This window comes from Oculina patagonica, chromosome 14 (genome assembly GCF_052425735.1).
Source record: "Oculina patagonica isolate OP01 chromosome 14, crgOcupat, whole genome shotgun sequence".
Lineage (NCBI taxonomy): Eukaryota > Metazoa > Cnidaria > Anthozoa > Scleractinia > Oculinidae > Oculina > Oculina patagonica.
In genome coordinates this window covers 21,868,353-21,887,918 of record NC_135771.1, presented here as the reverse complement: position 1 = coordinate 21,887,918, position 19,566 = coordinate 21,868,353, and the positions used below count along the sequence as shown (strand labels likewise).

Below are 19,566 nucleotides of genomic sequence, written 5' to 3'. Positions count from 1 at the left end.
CTAACAAAAGTAACCTTTAGGTATCTGGTTATTCTCTTGAATCGTCTCCCGCCCCCTGGAAAGGGTTACTGAGAGGGGCAAAAGGGGAGGGGAGGGTAGATTACGAGCACTTTGCTTGTCGTCATGCAACGTGAAGATGGTTAAAAATGCCTCCGTCTATTAAAAATACACTATTTTGACACAACTTATTTATAAGAGCAATTCTGGCTTCCTGTCGAGACAACATTTGGATTTGTTTCTTTAAGGAGAGACTTATTTATTACCCACTTGGAACTGGATATACCTCCCCCCCCCTCCCCCCCCACTCCTGGAATAAACGAATAATTTCAACTGACAGTTACGTAATTTTCCAGGTCACTGCCGTTAGAAACAATAACTAGGAGATTATACATGTTTATCAAAGGATTTCGTCACTTATCGCTTGACATAAAAATCTCTATTCTCCTCATCTATCAGAAAACTGGCTGATCGGCCCCCTGAGATTATTAAAAGATTATAAAGAATAAGCGAAGCTAAGGTTAATCGGAGTCAATTGTCTCGCTTCGGACACAGCACGTACGCAAAAAGTTTTGGTCGCTTCGACAAGGAGAGGTAAGAAATATTCTTTACTCTCTCGTAAACTATTAGAGCCATGTCAATTTTATTTTTTACCATGAGCGTTAATTTTAAACGTGTTCTTATTTTATAGCTTCTAGCAAGCTGTATAGGTTTGGTATTTGTAATTCATTAGCTGACCACTGGTTTGCGACCTGTCGCTTCATCGACGTTAAATTCGTTTTATTGAATTATTTGTTGAGTTGCCTGTTCCCTTTAATAGTGCACTGTTTCTCACTTAAGACAGTTATTGCATTGCTGCCGTTTATATCGGAGAACTGTATTTATTCATAGAAAATTATCCATTTCTAACAAGTTTCGGAAATTTGTTAGGCAGCCTTCAGCCACACCCCGCAGAACTAAAACTGTCTTTTGACCTCGTAGTTAGCCTCGTTTGAGCGAGGTTTGTTTCAGTGTCGCAGGGTTTGGATAAAATAAGTCGTTTCATATCACGAATGTCGTTGTATTTTTTAAAAAATTCGAATACCAAAGTGAGAATATATTTTGAACCACTCGGCAAGCAAAGGCCCGTGGTGTTGAATTAGCGGCTTCGAGGCGATGCATAATAAACAATGGAAATCTTCGAGCTAAGTTTTCTAGTCAGTGGGAGTAACACCTGAAGAGAAGAAGCTGATGAAACCATTTTCCTTCAAAATTGCTTCGACGATAAAGCAATTGAGCAAAGTTTAAAAGACCTGAAGTCAGCATTTTATTCATTTACTAAAATCAATTTAGACGACCACTTGTGTTGGTGTTTCAGTACTTTGATGTACAATAATTTACATTCAAATTAATGTACATTATTATTAATAATAATAGTGTACAATTGCAGACGGATTAACGCCTATTGTTATAGACGCATTCCCCTGGGCTATAAAAGCCACAGGAGTTAACACCTTATGTCGGCATTCAGCCTCTTTTTATGCCGGCGTATAGTCCTATTTTGCGGCAAATAAAGCGAAGTTAATATGTGTTTTTTTTGTAGACGTATTTCTTGTTAGACTTTGTATTATTACTTTATAAGAAATTGAACATTCGATTCCAATGTATTCTCAATGCAACGGTTGTGGCCTTGTATACCTATAAATAACTGTTGAGAAAGTACTTTCATTTCGTTGTATAAATGGGTTGGGTGAGGGGTTTGTAGGTATTTATTTTTTGACAAAATTACAATTTCGAGCATTTAAACGGTCCCATGTTGTGTCATAAGTGTTGACTGTTCATAGCCAAAAAACAATAGAGGATAAAAGAGGTCATAAAAGCGTAATGTACTTAAATTTAGGAACAACATCACTCAACACTAATTAATTTGTGTCAAGATCGTCTGCCTTCAGCTTGACTGAAACCAGGCATATGAAGGGATTAAAATGCAGTGCACGTCGACTCGACTTTGAGATCAAAGACTCAGGTGTCGAGATCAGTCACACATTTTTCTTGCACCTTTTTAGATCGTTGAGACATTTGTCAATATGAAATCAGGGCCGAAAAAAGCGCAACCCCCTATTTCTTTGTCTTTTTGGGCTTCTTGAGTAAGACCGTTGCGTAGTATAGCAGCTCTTGTAAACTTGTAAATTTACTGGTCCTTTTGTGTACAAGCAGTTGCTTATTTACTTTTCTGGGGACTAAAGGTATTGTTCATATTCATTGTTCTATTGTTCGTTCGATCCGGCTAGCGTGAAAGAGTATGAGTCAGAGAATTGCTACCCGACCCGTTCGTTTGCTTCTTATGTAGATCTTGCAAGCACGAAAAAGAAACGACTGCTACATGCACTTAGGCTAAAAAGAAGCATAGCTAAGGCTTTGAGATACTTTTTTGATTTTCTTTTTTGATGTTCAAATTTATAACTTTTTTAATATTTAATTGAACAAGGTCAGCATAGAGTATAGACACTAGCAACAATGGTGGTCATTGAAGTCAACTTTAAGACTCTTGGAAGAGACAGCATTGTTGTAAATCCATTCCCGCTAATTAGAATAACAAAATAAAACAATAGTTTATTATTTGGAAAATGGTACGAGCCTTCCATTTTGTCACTTGGCTTCCATTTTATTGGCTGTCATATCATGAGACAACATTTCATTAAATTGGTTTAGGTTTTTGATCTTTTCGTCGTAACTTCATCTCTTGTTCTCTGACGTTTTCCACGAGCTTATCTGAGGCTTGTTCTCAAATGCTACGCGCAGGTGACGAAGGTCGAAAAGTGTGATAACTCGATCAATCCCTAGGCTGGTGAATTTGCAAACAACGTTGTGACAAAATTATTAGTGTAAGATTCACAGTTTATAAGTATAATAGATTTATTTATTTTCATTTTTGTGTTTAGAAAACAAGAATCCAAGATGAGTTCTGAGGTAAGATAAAATGTTATATTGTAAGAGAGACACGTTTTTATTTTTTTCATTTCTCCATTTCCTTCAAAGACTACTTTAGTCAAGCATAGCAAAGAGAAAGTCAAAAAAAAAATAACAAAAAGTTTCAAGACCAAAATAATAGCTCACAATATAAGCAACAATTCATCACCTAGCTGGTTGAGAATTCTGACTTTTTAGCCTGCGTACTGGCGCATCCATTTTCCTTTGCTTCAAGTCATTTTTCTGATTACTTTCAAAGTATAGGAAACTTTAAAATAATAGTTTTCTAGCAAAGAAAAACAACAACAACAATGGAGTAATAAAAACACGAAAATACACAAGGATGGTTTTGACTGACAAAGATTAAGACGGATTACCAATGACAATCTTTAAAAAACTTGCCAGTTTTTCAAGATGCTTTGTTCGTGACCTAGCTCCTTTAAAATTAACCTTATTTATTTCCGTTTTGTTAGAAGGATATCGTTGAGGACCAAGTCCTTCGCAAAGCTCAACGTGGCTTACTCTTCGGTAAACCAAAGTATGGCATTTTTGTTACTGCATTCTACAAGAAAGACCTGAATGTGGACGACCCTGCACTGCACAGCGGAATTGTGGGTGCGGCCTGTGACGTCATCAAGTACGCACTAGAACTGGAGAAATCCGAAGGAAAAGGTAAGGAAATCTCATTTGTACTTTGGGCTCTCTCGTCACACGGAGACTTATTAATGAAAGAGATTTTCCATTTAAAACTATTTTCCGAGGGAAAAATAGAGGATTGAAGAAGAGAGGGTTTCGATCCATTTGCTTTATTTCTACTGTCTTCCATGGTCCGTAAGCTGTCGCCATGATTATGACAGACGGTAGCGAAAAACGCAATGTTAGTTGGATTCTGAATTTCAGAGTTTGCATATCACTGAAAACAGCAGTAATTCGAGTTCGTTGTTTCAGGTTCCCGTACTAGAGCCATTGTCGCGTTTGACCCAAACCAGTGGAGCAAGTGGAATAAAGATGACCCTAAACTGGCTAAACTAGAACTTCGAGATCCGAAAAAACGACTTATTCCTGACTCCCAGAAGTTCCTGGATACTGGAGGAGATGTGTTCTTCTTACTTAAATCAGACGTACAGGGAGAACTGGAGAAAGTTCTCGCTCACCTACAGGAGAAAATGAAGAATTATTGCAGGAATTTTGATGTGACAAAGTCACAGCCTCCCAGTAAGGTAGGGCAATCTGATGAATGTTATCACAATTAATAGAGAATATACTAGAAAAGTTGGTGGCAAATTTCTCGTTCGTTTAGTAATTAGAAAATATAAATCGCGTTACGCTTTCTTGCATCGCTAACCTGGAACACAATATGATCCAAATACGTAAACTTTGTTAACTTAATTCTGAAACTAATCAAGAAAGAATGTCCAACAGTATCGAAAAGCAATCGAATCTCTTTTCTTATCAGTCTCGTCTATGAGAGCTATTTTACGGGAGATTTGAACAGTCCATGTAACATCAAGCTGTTCCAGCTTTTTATTCTTGATTCGGCGACTTTTCAATGCCGAGGACCCTTTTTAGTAAGAGACCGCATCAAAACTCCCTTTTAATGAGTTGTCCCTTTATTACTAGACTTTAAGGATCGAAGCATTCGTTTGTAACCTGAATTATAACAGTCTTTAGTTGTGTAAGGCATAGGCGTACGAGGCGGGGGTGGGGGGGTGGGGGGGCGAGGGGGGCTGCAGCCCCCCCAGTGCCGAAATTTTTCGGGGAAAATACTGAGAATTCGGGCAACAAGCCAAGATAAAAAATAGAAAATAAGCCAAACGAAAACGAATAAATAACATCAACAGAAAAAGTGTTGGAAATATACCGAACGTTGTGGTTTAAAAGTCCAAGTTCCTCACTCATCTGCTTGCGTTTCCTCTCACAAATTGCTATAATTATTTTCGATTTTTCTCGCAAATTCTGCATGACCTCTCAGTTTGATTTAGTTGCAATCAGCTTTTCCATAGCTTGAGCGTTTACGCGCGGTGGATTCAGTGTAACCTTAAAAAAAAGCTGCGATACGGTAACAAATGTGATGAAGCTAATGCTTTTGACTCAAATGGTAAGTTCTCAGGGCTGGCTTAAAACTTTCAACGAAATGTTTAACCCATTCATCCCTGAATGTTTCACACGCTTTTGTTTAACTTTAACACGCTTTTGTTTAACGACGTAAATTGGCTCCCCCAAAATGCTTTAATGTCATTCTCGTGGAACTTGAGTGAATAAATAAAATATTTCCGAAGAAAAAGGATTCAGTGCATCGACACCTTCGGGAAACGCCGCGAAATTAATTAAAGAACTATCGTTTCCTTTAAACAAGCAGGCAATGTTTGTACACGTTTTGCTGTCAATATTATTTGCCTCTTTATTCGGCTTTCAACCCATGCCTTTTTTTTTTCGGGCAATAAGGTCTCCGCCCCCCAGGTTCGAAGGCGCCCGTACGCCTATGATGTAAGGTGTGCATTACTCTGGGTATGGGTGGCCAGAACCACACCTTTGTGCCACCTTAGATAAAGGAGTTTCTAAACAATTTTCCGATGTTTTATGTTTTCTTTTTCTCTCCCTTTCTCTCAGCGAATTCTTCAAAATTCATTTACGGATGGAGTGGCAAATCCCAGCGATGCAGCAAGTATTAAAAACTACATTGTGAAAAACGATGGAGCCCTGTCAGGTTACCCAGGTTCCACGTACCTGCTGTCACAGAAGTTTGAGTTTAACTGGACAGTCATTGGAAGCATGGACAAGGTAAATGATATGTTTGCCCTACTTCAGCTAACAGACTTAGAAACAGTTAAATTAAGACAACATCTACAATTCGATTTTCTAGCTTTTTATGCTATAAAAAACTTTACAGTAACTTGAAAAAAAAAAATGACGGGAAACTAGAGACCTTAGATGAATAAGGTAAAGTTCAGGACGCCTTTCAAATAGACCAAATAAGTTCGAATTCTCATACTTTTTATAGCGCAGATTAAGGAAGAAAAGGGGATCTAAAACCGTCAAAAGAAGCTCTAAACTGGCCTACTTAAGAGATTTTTAAGGCACGTATTATGCACAAACAAAACTGAAAAAACAACTTTTAAAGACGATTACAAACTGGTATGTAAAGGGTCTACGTCTAGATAAATCCATTTAACAGTAAGAACTAATGTGAAAAATTTGGAGCCCTGTCGGGTTACCCTGGTTTAACATACCTGCTGTCACCAAAGAGACCATTTAACAGTAAGAAATGTGCAATCAAACCAATTGTTGTCAAATGAAGGTTAAAAATACTAAGAGACTTAAATTAACTGTAACAGATCCAAAAAGAAGACATGATCGGAAGAAAGTCTGCCACGGACACGTTTATCCCTCACACGGACAAGCGTGCCCACATCGCACGCGTGCACGTGGTGCAGGACGTTCCACCAGTGAATGGTCTCCTCAGGCATCCGCGCGTGTTTCGTGTTTCAATGCCATATGGTCACGTGGAGAAAGAACCAGGTCGAGAAGAAGGACTGATGTACATGCACATGTGTAACAGTACAGAGGTGTTCAAGACGATCCTGAAAAACATCGCTGGAAATGACAAGGAGTCCAAGATGGGTGAGGTGACACCTGATAGGTTGATCAGCGCTGTGCAGCCTCTCCAGGGAACCTTCTGGTATGTGCCTAGTGCTGAGGAGTTGAAGTTACCCACCCTTAAGGAACGAAGGTAATAGTACTTTTCATTTCATTTATATTTAACTTGCAATTTGCCTCGTTTTATATACTATATATTTTAAGCTCTCCCAGAGCATAAACGCTGTAAGCTGTTCATTACAGTTCGTTTTTTAGCTGAGCTTTCTTTGATTCTACATCGGCTAGTAAAAGTTTAGACTTGTGTGAAGAAGAATAACGCTGAAAATTAATTTTTTAAATGTGTTTTTTAGTTGTTTAAACTTGTCGTTTTATATCCACTCTACTTGATGGACGTACATTTTGCTTTATTCAATTTCAACTGAACCAAACAAGTATTTTACATTTCATTTTAATATGTATACCTTACGTTTCGTTGGCCTCGGTAGCTAGTAGGCACCGTGGAATGTTTAAGTCATTACTCTGTCGGGTGCTTTTTGGAGCGATTTCAGATCGAAAAATGAATCTATCCATTAAGTAATCTTAATTTCACTTTCATAATCTTCTTATGAATACATTTAAAAGTCATATGGCTAAAGAGCAGCCAATACTTAAAGATTTGGGTTGCCTTGTGAGATACAGTCGTACTTCTGGAGTCCCAGTACAATGCGTGCAGCAAAGTTCTGCATTTCAGCTGTAACTTTCTCGATGTTAGGCTTTTTGTGTTCGACTAGACTGTTTTATAGCACTAGAAGAGCTTACTGAAAAAAGGAGAGCTTAATGAAAATAAAGGAGTATAATAATATCATTAAACGTTGTTTTCATCCAATCTCTTTCATCTTTTACAGGTTTGAGATTTTAGAATTTTGGAACGTACGAAGTCCCACAAACGACTACCTGTTTTACAATCAGAAGGAATACCTCCATCGTATGACCACAGGTGGATACAGCCCTGGAGACCCGCCCAGTGACCGAGTTCTCGGTCTGTTAGACTACGCCTTTCAACAGTGGAACGACCAGTGGTTCAAGCGCCGTGAGATGCCTAAATTCCCTCATCTTTTCACTGCCACAACGGTTAAAAAGAGGAGCGCTTTTCAGAATGCTTCTATCATGATCCGGAAAGGATGGGCTATGAAGGTGTCGTTGGGACGATTGTTCACCACAAACAAAGCTGCCAAGTTGAAAGAGCCAACATTCTTTGGCCGAAAAGCTGACACTTTCAACCTTCACCCAGATGAGCTCATCGTGGGAAGAATGCCCAGGTGCTTCTCTTTGGGGCTTGGTAAGGCTGTCATGCCTTATCTCCGCGAAGACGAGACGATGCCAGCCTTCTTCAAGGGGCTGAGCGAGGCAGCAGGAATGGGTCACGTGATCCCAGATTTTGAGACGCTCCTGCAGAAAGGTCTCGGTAAAATGAAAGAGGAAATGAACGCCAACAAAGGAGAGACCAAAGAACAGCAAGAATTTGTCACTTCCTGTATTCTAGCTTTGGATGGAGTTCAGAAGTACATGAAAAACTTTGGATATCTGGCAGGATACTGCGCTAAGAACAGCGACTTTGCGTTGTCTGAAGCCCAGCGGGAAAACTTGAAGAAGGTATGTCTTAAAAGCTTAGCTCGAATAATTTATTCTCTTGCCGATTCTCTTTAGCTTTAAGTCATTTATCTGAAATAGAACATGCACTGAGATTTTTGCCAACCTTTACCTATTTTATAAATAGAAACTTGTTTTTTTGTTAACAAAAATTATGGTGGGTCCCCCCATACTCGTTTAGGAGCAGTTGTACTTTGTATGTGCAATACTTTCTTATAATATTATGAGATTATATTCACGAGTGCTTGCTAAATTCACGCGTCCGACGGTTGTTTTCGATTTTTTTCACTTGCTTAATTCAAAACAAGAGAAAGATCACCCTCCTCCGATCCTTTCTGGCACGTGAGAAAATGTGTATAAGAAGATACAATTTTGGACAAAAGTAGTTGTTATCATTGTTATTTTGATTTTCCTAAGCGAGTTCCACCTGTGGCATGCCTTTATGATATAACCGTTTCAACTCTAGTTTTTTTCGGCTTTTACTTTCATGTAGTCGGTTGACGCAGAAACAAGTTCGTAACTCAGTGACAGCCAAACTGTATAAGCAGTGAAAGGTCAACAAACAGACGAGCACGGGTCGAAGCAGAAAACATCCATAACTGAGGAGAAGACTGTGGTAAAAAGTCGGGGACAGCTGGTGGGTCGCGTGGGGCTCACTAGTGTGGGTGGTTGGCTCAGAAAGTCCTCTCGTGGCACGGGACCCTGAGGAGAACTGGCCGGATCCGCGGGAACGACATTGATCTCTTTCCGTTGGTCCGTTAACTAAAAGCAAATAGGGTAAATCTCTCTAAAACATCACCGGCATTGGTTGTCGTCACTTCCGTTGCGCAGTCACACAGGCACTAAACATCTTGTCCTACAGTAACACATTCACATTATTTTCAAATATCTACAATTAAAATATAGGGGGCGAAATGGTGAAATTAGACCAAATTACAATAAAGTAAGGCCTAAAATGATAATGTGTCAACACTTTTGTCACTTGTTGTAGCTTCAGATCTCTCTCCTCCGCAGAGGCCTCTTTCGTGGGGGAGGCGAAAACACGGGGGGGGGGGGGGGGGGCGAAAACACGTGAATGGGGGAGCGCGGGGTTGCGCCGCGCCTTTCATTTCGATTCTCTCCGGCTCCGCGCGCTTACTTTTCACCTCTCCCCGTTCCTCTCCCTATTCCCCCCCGAAACACGAAAGAGACCTCTGCGGAGGAGGGGCTTCAGATCGAAATGAATGAGATGACTGGTTTATAGCTGTAAACCTCGTGTTTTCTGACGTAGTTATTTTTATCTGCGACTATTATTTATCCATTTCTACACTTAAAATAAACAGAATTTTCTTATAACGGAACCACGACTTTTTTTACCGTTCCAGATTGACGCTAGGATGAAGAAGATCTCAACCGACCGTCCAGATACGTTCATTGAAGCTGTTCAACTGTTGTTCTCCTATCACTGTTGCCTTCACCTGTCAGGGGAGCCTACATCCATTGGACGGCTTGATCAGCTTCTGGAGCCTTTCCTCCAGGGGACCCCTACTGAGGAGGCCCAGGAGATCATTGACTGCCTGTTTGTCAAGCTTTGTGAACACGTGCATCTCAACTCACGACTGTTGAATGATATGGGTACCTGGGGCATGAACGCCGTGCCGTACGCCAGTACAGGAATGTTTCCTAATGGTGACACTATAAACCAGTGGGTACAACAGGTGGGGACAGTTCGTGTACTCTTATATACAGCTGCCTCTGTCAAAATTGCCGTCATTTTCTTTTGACACTGAAATTGGTATGGTGTGTTTAAAAAATAACACTAAGCTGATGCTTTTGTATAGCACCAGAAACCCATATATGTTCCTGAAAAAACACACACAAAGTGTCAGTCTCTAAGAGTGTGTCGGGAATTCTTTTTCATCTAGTTATGGGCCTTTGTTACAGTAAAACATTTAATAACGCGACGTTTGGTTTTAGAAACATGAAGGACTGAGTTGCCCCAGCGCCCCCTATTGGGGCAGGGGAGGGGGGGCGAGGGGAGGCGCAGGGAGTCGCGAAGCGACGACCGCGAGTGAAGGACTTTGAGAAAGTCTAATGAAGGACTTGCATGTCTTAAATGGTCTTATCATTTGAAGCACTTCTACTAAGATTTCCTGCAAAAAGCAACAGGGCGTGCATGAATCGACATTCATTTTGATTCAATGATAAACAAGGGCGATTAAAAATATGAATTATTTTATGAAGAGTCAGGGACGTTTTTTTGGGGGGGGGAGAAAAATAAAAAAAAAATTTTGAAAAAAAAAAAATATTTAAAAAAAAAAAAAAAAAAAAAAAAAAAAAAAAAATTTTTTTAAAAAAAAAAAAAAAAAAAAAAAATCTTCCCCCCCCCCTCCAAGAAAATAATGGTCCGTCCCTTTGAAGGGGCTTAAAATCAAGACCACATGTTTTTTAACTGACATTTTAGCAATGGATTTATCATAGTATTTGTTTGTTTTTGTTTTTAGATCACAGTAGGAGGTTACAAGGCTAACGATGCAACAGTCCCGCAGGATGCCTGCAACGCCATCACTATTATGTGTTTAAAGGCCTCGCGCAGACTACCACTGAATGCTCCATGTTTGTCCCTGAGAATGCATAAGAATATGCCACAAGAGGTAATGCATTAATAATTATTTCTTTAAATAGTTAAGCCCTGATCCGAGTTCTCAGAGTTGATTCAACGATTAACAATGCACTGTAAACAAGGCTATTATTTGAGTAGAAAGGTTATCGAGATTCCTTTCTTTTTCATTTAGTGCAGCTTCTAATAATTTTAACTTCACGACCGTTAGTTACTTTTTGTTACTTTGCAAAAATGTCTCAGTTCAGAAAAAGCTTAAGATTTGTTGCCTATAATGTTCTAAGGAATGAGACGCTTTACAAGTCATGAGTGACCTTTTATATATGTTTTCCCTTGAACCCCATTGCCCCACCTCCCCTCCCCCTCCACCACTAATATGAGTACACAAGCCCACGTTGAAGTGTTTCCGTATGGCTATGCTCTAGTCATAAAGTAGTTTGTTACATCCTCCCACTAATATATATATATATTTTAAATCATTCCTTGTTCAATGAGAGGCCGAAAAAAAAAACGTTTCGCGGATGATCTCAAAACGCACATCACTGATCACCTACGCTTTAAGTCCTAAGAAGGAATTAGTTTTAGTTGCAAAAAAAATTTAAAAATAATTAAAAAAAAAAAATAATATTTATTATTTAATAAATAAAAAATATTTATTTATATTTTATTATTTTTATTTTTTAATATATATTTCACTTGTTTCTCGAAAAACAGCTACTATATAAACAGATAAATAAAGTTTTATATGTTTATATATAAGCGATAATGTTATTTCAACACAGGTCCTTCAGGAGGCGGCTAAGACTGTGCTCAGCGGAGGGGCTCATCCAGTTCTTCCCCATGATGACCACCTGATACAGGGCCTTATTGAATCAGGGACACCAGACCTCCCAGTGAGCCTGAAAAGCGCGCGAAACTACGCCTGTGACGGCTGCTATGAGCCAATCTTCCCAGGAGAGACGGACTTTTCCTTGGCCTATGTGCCTCTGTTACAAGTTCTTGAGATGACCATCAATCATGGGTCTACTTATGCGCTTGCTGGCGCTGGATTCTTGGAAGGGGCCCCCCAATCGCTGCCTACAGCTCCTCCAGAGGAAATTGAAAGCTTTGAACAGGTCTTTATCAATATTTTTGTTATGTTTTTTAAATAGATAGATAGTGAGTCGTATTTTATGAACATGTGTAGGAGACAAGGTCAATGGCTTAACGCACGAAACCTAGAACGCAATCATCTCATCCGTCATATCATCCTGGAAAAAAGATTTTTAATAGCATAACCATTATGATCTGATCAGTAATTTTGTACTTTGGTGGGATTTGAACCCCTGTGAAGTCCAAAGCAGTAACACAGGACTAACTGGTTTACTTGACGATCGACGAAGTTATAGGTGCTATCACGTGCATTATGATATACGTACAGACTACCAAAAGATAGAACATTCTTGCCGACCTACCAGGTTTGTCACTCATATTATTTTCATTTTTATCTATTCAGATCAAGGAGCTCTTTGCTCTTCATCTCCGTGTGCGAACAGAATACAACATTTTCCTTCTTCTCCTCAACTATGGCAACATTGTTGAATTCTGCCCTAGTCCTCTACTCTCTTCCCTCATCCGTGGCTGCCAGGAAACCAAACGGGATATTTACAATGGCGGTGCAAATTACGCTTTGATTGGTGTTCAGTTTATTACCTTCGCTAACACTGTCGACGCTCTGTACGCCATTAAACGGCTGTGCTTTGATCATGACTCGGCCGTGATTTCCTTGCCCGAGTTGGTTCGCTGTCTCAAGTGCGACTGGGGATACAACATTCAAGAGCCCTTCCACGATGAGGTCGCGGGAGCAACGCGTGGTCAGCGGCTGTCCGACACCTACAAGGAAGTACGGGAGAGGGCACTGAACCTGCCGAAGTTTGGAACCAGCGCGGGCGCAGAAAACGAAGACATTCAAAACATTACCAGGTTAGTTTAAAAAGAAGTCGCCAAGCAAGACGCTAAATCCTGGAAGGGGGGGGGGGGGTTCCATATTACAGGGTTGGCGATTCTCGTGCTTTTGAAAAGGACCTCTAAAAGAGACCAATCTGGGCGTGGCTCAAGCCTTTTTGGACCCCTAAAAGATACCAAAATACTATAAAAGGAATTAATTTTTGTATTTTTCTTCGTGTGCAACCCTTTAACGAGACCCTGACGGCTAAAAATATTGGCATTTTTCCGAAACACCCTTAGTTACACCAAAATCCGAAATTAACACCCCCATCGCCGCCCCTTTCATATGGAAGTCCCCCCCCCCCCCACAGAGCTCTTTATAACCTAGTAATCCATGAAATAATTTTTCCTTTGAAGGGAAGCTGTCCTCAGATTACCAATAACAGCCGCGATCTTTAGCTAGGATTATTTTTCGTGAATCCTTCCAAGGAAACCGATCGAGCATAACATTTTAAAACTGGAAGCTACTAGCTGAATGACCGAAGTTAAGCAGAGAGATTTTGGTCTGATTACGCAAGACTGCCCGAGGGCGTTGTGATATTAAACGTCGTTTCGAGCGCTGGATCTAAGATTATTAATATTAGGGATGAAAGGATATGTGCAATGAACGTATGACTCTAAGCTTTTATAATGAGTTTTCTATTTCTGTTTTCATCGAACGTGCCTTCCTTGCAGTTGGTTGGCCGAGCAAGTTTCAACGGTTGTTAAAAAAGTGGCCCGCGATGCTCCAGATGGACAACCGCTGAAGGGATTGATTGACGGTTTGAAGAAGAAGTACTCGGTTCCCGGAGTACCATGGGACGTTCTGCTGCCCACAGGATCCGGGACATTTGAAGGATATGTTGGCTGGGGAGGAGGATGTGCAGCTTCCGCTGATGGTCGGCGTGCAGGCTCGCCAATTGCCGCAGACTTCGGCGCTGCTCCGACTCCAATGGATTTACCTGCCACACCTAAGAGCTTCGATATCTACAAGTAAGTGTTAAAAATGTCGATCATAATAAAGTTCTATCGTTTGTTTTACAATGCAGTCACTTTTGATGTGAATCGCGACGCTTGGACTGCATACTGCCAGTCTTTATCAGCCGATGCCGTTACCGTTACGCGTAACCTATAAAACACGATTCTCCGCTGTGATTGGTTTGTTTTCGACAGCTGTAGACGTCGCATTTTTGATCCTCGATGTTCGGGTGGGTTGTTCCCTCGGCGGTTCGCTATCGTACAGTTCTTTCGTAAATGCCGCAGAACTTAAAATATCCTTTTGACCGATGCCATTTATACTGATTCGTTAAGTAGTAGTACAGACAGAGCCGAAATGAAATGTGTTTAAGTTCTTTTTTATGTTCATGACGAGAAATTTAGATAAGATGGGTCCTTTTCATTTTTTTTTGATCCTATTTTTAACAAAAATTAAGGTTACTTTGAACAGACGCGCTCGGCCCCCTGATATATGTTTTTTGTAAGAGTAACTTACGTTTTTATACGTGCTTAGGTCTCTTAAAAACTGGGATATGCGCTCGATCAACGTTGGGTTCGCTAACGGAGCGGAGCTTGGACTGAAGATTGACGAAAACTTCAAAGAGAGCGACATGGTAACTTTCTTGAAGAATTATGCTGATCAGAACGGCATTGGAGGAAATATATTGACAAGTAAGTTATTGTAAAAGGCGCGATACCATGCTGAGGTCTTGCTTATAACACCAAGTCGATTAATAACTTCAATCTAATCAAGATATATACCGGTTATTATATAAATTGTCTACCGGGGCGAATTTTAAAAGCTGAAGTTTCGAGGGTTAGGCCTTCGTTGGTGCCCAGACAACGGGCAACACTAGCGCTTGAAATGTCAGCATTTAACATTTGCTCCGGTGTTTAATTAAGTTACGTTAAGCAATTTTAAGCTGACAATTATCTTACAACAGGTTTTGCAAATATTGTTTTTAATAAAAGCATTTATCTTGAAAGTTGATTCGGATTTACTCAGTTTTCTTCCTATTTATTATAAACTTTGTTCTCTATAAGCTGGTTATCTACTTCTCTTGAAACGAATAAACAAAAGAGATCATTACTGCGACGGTGTTCGGAAATGCGTTTTTTCTTTACCTTATTACATGAACTTTTGGCGACACTTTAATTTAGCGATTTTTCAATCGCTTATGTCGTTAAAAACAGATTTTCATGAACCCCCCATTTTGGAAAATTAAGGGACTTATGTTCCAAAATTTACGAAAAATCGCTTAATTAACGTGTCGCCAAAATTTCATAGTTTTTATTTTATTTTTCCGGTTTCTCCGTAGTGCAAATTTTGATCGTGAAGATCAAACAATCGAGACAGTGTTCATCGAAGTTACTCGAAGTTCGTCAAAACTACTCCGCTTGGTTTTTCAACTCTCTTCTCCTTGTTGGGATATCCGATGAAATACTGTCTCTTGATAACATGAAATACTATCTAGACCCGCAAAATAAAAACTCGCACTTCGCACTTCGACCCGCAAAATAAACCGCCTGTTCTGCAGGCTAGTTTAAGACTCGCTCTATTAAAATAATCTTCGTCTAAATTCGTCCCAAGTCTCTTATTCTCTTATTCATATATTTGTGTTTTTGTTTCTCTTATGTCAGTTACCTGCGCCAGCCCCGATACCTTAACCAATGCTCAGCGAAATCCAGAGCAGTATGATCTCATCCGCGTACGTACAGGGGGCTGGAGCGAGTTTTTCATCGCTTTCTTCACCGCTCACCAGAAACACCAGGAGAGGAGAATCTATTACCACACTACATGAAGTACAGGATGCTCGGGTCTTAGACGTATTGCTCACAATATAATGACTATAGTTGTAAAAGAACATTTCTTATTTGTGACGACATAGAAATGCGTGGAAATACAGTCTAAGCAGTTACAAATTGTACTTTTCAAGAGTGCACTGAAGAGACTGAATAAAACAATACAATCGCACCTGACTGCTTTTATTCGATGATTAGACGAAATCCAAAATCCACAGGGGTAGAGCTTGGGGAAATATGTGAGTATGTTGTTATAAAACAAGAGGCGCGGTAGCCTAAAATAAAGCACTAAACTACGGACCGAGTGGTCCTGACTCGAACCCTAAATGAAATCGTGACTTGTGTTCTTGGACACATTACTCTTGCAGCGATTCTCTCTATCCAGGAGGGTAAATGTATGTAAGCAAAATGCTATAACAAAATGACATAACGCAGGGGTTTACTTCTTTAGCGACCCGTCCATGAGGCTAGCAAATACTCCGGTCGCTCTATGCTACAGAAACAGGCTAGGAGTAAGGCACTGGGCATAGATAAGCCTGCCCCAACCCTTACAAAAAAAAAGACGCCACAACCATTTCTTTTTAAGGCAATAGTCAACGCGTCCAATTACGGGAATTATGCATAAACAAATAGAAGCGGAGCACACTTCCCAATTGTTCTATTTATAAATTTCTCACGATCAAGAGCTTTTTAACTTTAACTCAGCAATGCACGAAACTCTTTCCTTTGTATAATTTTTCAAGAAATTGCACGCGCTCAAACTTGCGACGTGGGATGCGTGTCTTATTTAATTAATTTAGTCATTTCTATTAAACCCCCCGTACACATGTGCGGTACTGGAGCATATCGCTCGTGTTCTTTCTGGTTCGGGCAATGAGAGAGATCCGTGCAAAACAACAACAACAACAACAACAACAAAAAGAAACCGTGAGTGAAATCTCCTGGTGCAATTTCGAGCTAGTGGGAGTTAATTAGAAGTAACCCCTGACAAAATTCTGGGGAAGTTTTGCTTTTTTGTTCTTCTCATCCCCTCCTCTATTTAATGTTGAGCGAAAGCGACCTTACACATACAAGATTGTACAGTGAGCGGGGAACAACATTGATAGGGGTAACGGGGAGATCCTATAGCAGTACAGGAATGGGGATGGCTAAATTGAATTTGAAACTCTCTCTAATCGGGCATATTTTTACAACCTTCCCAACTCCTTTTTTTTTGTTCGCGTTTTGCCAGCCAGGCCATAAACTTCGCAGTCGTGCTTTATGATGCACGCAGCCTACTTCTCCTTGTACACTGAGCTGTTGAGGTATATAAGCACTTGAGCATCTTTAAGAGCACTCGAGAAATGCAAGAAGCCCAGCCTCGTCCTTATGTTTGCACCACTCCTCGTTTTCTTAAAGCTTCCCGCGTGCTTATGTAATCCACAATGCACTTGGATTCGTTTTAAAATCGAACTTATTGGCAATTTATTCAACTGAACTTTTTCATCACTTTTATGACAAGTAGGGAATTCTCCCTACTTCGAGAGTGTTTTCATCAGTAATATACCTTATTAGAACAAGGTGCGGCCAAGACTTTCCCTGTTTTGGACCGCTTGATGTAACACGTTGTTCCTGCTGCCCCCTTTAAATATCGTTCACTCAGGAACAATAACGAAGGAAAATCGAAAAAAAGAAAACAATGCGTTTCGTTCGATCGCTACAAAATTTTGCAGATTGCGTGACAAAGAAACTACCCAGTTTTCCTGCAAATTTGAGCGTAGACACTTCAAAACGGCCTACACGGCGTACTTTCCTACCAAGCACTCGGCTTTGTAAACATGGCGTCGCAAGCGAAGAGATCACATTTTGTCACTGGCGGAGAGTGCTAGAGCTGTCGCAAGAAGGAAACAGCTATAATGAAGAGATGCCTAGTGATAAGGAAAGCGAACTGGATCATGAACTCGAAAATAAAAGCGGAAAAATGAGGTAAGAGATGAATAAACAGTACTGTGAGCACGCGTGGTCGGAAATGCAATGAAATGTTGTTTACATTAGTTTTGTGTGTTCGAAACCTTCCTCACTGCTTCGAATACAGTCTGAATTGATATTTGAGCATAGAGAGATAAATATGTGTGGTGGAAGATGGTTTTTGGAACGACGGAGAAAAAATCGATAAGAATCTCGGAGACGCTAGGACGCAACTTTCCTTATTTTTTGCGCATAAATTAAAATATCATACGCTATAGTGTGGAAAAATATATGTTTCGGGAAAGCTTATTTTCTTGCTTTTTAAAAGAAATTTAGCGTTCAACACGATTATAAATGGCTGCTGAGAAAATATATAAAGAGAAAATGTGGTCAAGTTTTGCTGTTTTTTAGTGGTGGGAAAATGAGTTAGGAATTCGTGATTAGACTTTAACTTTTTTGAACGCAGTATAAAATAGTGACTTGGTTTCAAAACATTATGCAAATTGCATACATTTATGATAAATCTGGGGCGCGAATTTTAATTCTGTGGCCTGATTAGAAAGGGTGACTGGTAACGATTGACAGCACTTGCACCGTTTAATGGATCGAGACTACCATTCTACAGCAGTTGATGCAAAAATGTTGGTATCCAACAAACACAATGGGTTGATATTATAACAGTACAATGTGACCTGTCCAAAACAGCCCTAGTTTTAGCTTAAAGTGTTTATTACTGAAAAAGGGGAGGGGTGGGGAGGCGCTGTAGCCTAATAGTAAGCAGATTGTTTTGAACCCTGGCCTGGGTCACTGTGTTGTTTTCTTGGGCAAAACACTTTACTCTCATAGTGCCTCTTTCCACCCCAGGGGGGGTACTCCGGCTTGTAAATGACGGGGATGATCGAATGGAGGCAAAACTCAGGACCCAAAAAAAACCCTAAGTCTTCCGACACTACCCAAAAAAAATCCCTGGACCAAAAAATAACCCCCCAAAAAGTCCCTTGCCAAATTACCCCTAAATTGCCAGGAGGGGCAATAATATAACACAAAGAAAACCATAAAAAATTGAACGCTCGTGTTTGTTTATCCATCATACAATAAATACGCCAAGGCCACGCGAAGGCGCTAAAGTTTGTTTTTTTAAAAACAAATACCCAAAAAAATCCCCTATTTAAATCAAGTCACTCAAAAAAATACTTGCCAAATTTTCCAACCCAAAAAAATCCAGGAATCGAAAATTTCAAACCCAAAAAAAATCCTTCGATCATCCCCGTCATTTACAAGTGTAAATCTGTACCGGCGAACTAATATGTGTGGGTAACCCTGCAGTAGCATCGCAACCAGGTTGGAGTAGAAATACTCCCAGTCGCCTAATGCTACCGAAACCGGGATAAGCTCCGACCTGATGGGTCACTAGGCCCGGAAGAAGACTTAACCTTTACCACACTGAAAAAACGAGTTCGGTGATTCACAGTTCTATAATAGAACAATGATCAGCATGTTTCAAAAGACACAACTTTGTCAAAGATTAAAAATGTAATACATGTATTAGGTGAGATCAGAGCAACCTTAAAGTTTATTTTTCCGTGGGTTTTGTTAAACAATCAATAAACACACAGCCAACTGCGAATGCATGGTTTAATCAGTCTCTTGTATGCTTTCAAACACATTTTAAAACTATTTTAACTAATTCTACAAAACCTAACTTTTTTGAAAAAAAAAAGTCAGTAATGGTACAATATCGATAATAAATGGCCTTTCTCTAACTAAATAAGAAATCCGCTTCCCGATCCCAAGTTTTCAATCAATCAGCTAAGTATAAACAACTATCAAACAATCTACTAAGTATTTTATGACTTAAAAGAGGTCATATAACGACTATTGCTACCCTTTATAACTAATCGTCGAATTTTTTTAGTTTACTTTGCCGCTGTGATATTTTGGTTGCACAACACAGTTAGTTTTGGTTAGTATTTGCGGACACTAATCCACCCGGATTAAAAGAGTACATTTTGCACTGGAAAAGATGTGAAATATCTATTGTAGGTCCGATTTCTTTACCGTGAAATTTCTAACAGATAGATGAC

The 19,566-nt window shown here is 39.9% G+C and overlaps 1 protein-coding gene and 1 long non-coding RNA gene across 3 annotated transcripts in view; both read left to right on the top strand.

Moving 5' to 3' along the window:
- The first annotated feature begins 514 nt into the window (after positions 1 to 514).
- On the top strand, positions 515 to 15,715 carry LOC144637730 ((2S)-3-sulfopropanediol dehydratase-like). 2 transcript variants are annotated; one of them, XM_078496802.1, is made up of 14 exons: positions 515 to 591; positions 2,919 to 2,946; positions 3,420 to 3,618; positions 3,895 to 4,166; positions 5,557 to 5,727; positions 6,282 to 6,676; positions 7,428 to 8,175; positions 9,537 to 9,869; positions 10,656 to 10,805; positions 11,554 to 11,886; positions 12,267 to 12,733; positions 13,433 to 13,729; positions 14,247 to 14,404; positions 15,374 to 15,715. In XM_078496802.1, the coding sequence occupies exons 2-14, from the start codon at positions 2,935 to 2,937 to the stop codon at positions 15,532 to 15,534; spliced, it is 3,696 nt and encodes a 1,231-aa protein (XP_078352928.1). In that variant the 5' UTR covers positions 515 to 591; positions 2,919 to 2,934; the 3' UTR covers positions 15,535 to 15,715. The 2 variants fall into 2 exon arrangements, with proteins under 2 accessions (XP_078352928.1, XP_078352929.1); XM_078496803.1 differs by having other exon boundaries at positions 538 to 591; positions 3,423 to 3,618.
- Positions 15,716 to 17,370: 1,655 nt separating this feature from the next.
- LOC144639277 (uncharacterized) overlaps positions 17,371 to 19,566 on the top strand; it is a 26,377-nt gene continuing 24,181 nt past the window's right edge. Inside the window, exon 1 of the long non-coding RNA XR_013568096.1 lies at positions 17,371 to 17,500. This is a non-coding gene — a long non-coding RNA (uncharacterized LOC144639277). The remainder of the gene's footprint in view (positions 17,501 to 19,566) is intronic.

Excerpts from the sequence above, each read along its gene's own strand:
- LOC144637730 (XM_078496802.1), top strand. Across the intron at positions 5,728-6,281 it reads TCATTGGAAGCATGGACAAG|ATCCAAAAAGAAGACATGAT; the intron begins GTAAATGATATG and ends TAACTGTAACAG. Across the intron at positions 6,677-7,427 it reads CCCACCCTTAAGGAACGAAG|GTTTGAGATTTTAGAATTTT; the intron begins GTAATAGTACTT and ends CATCTTTTACAG.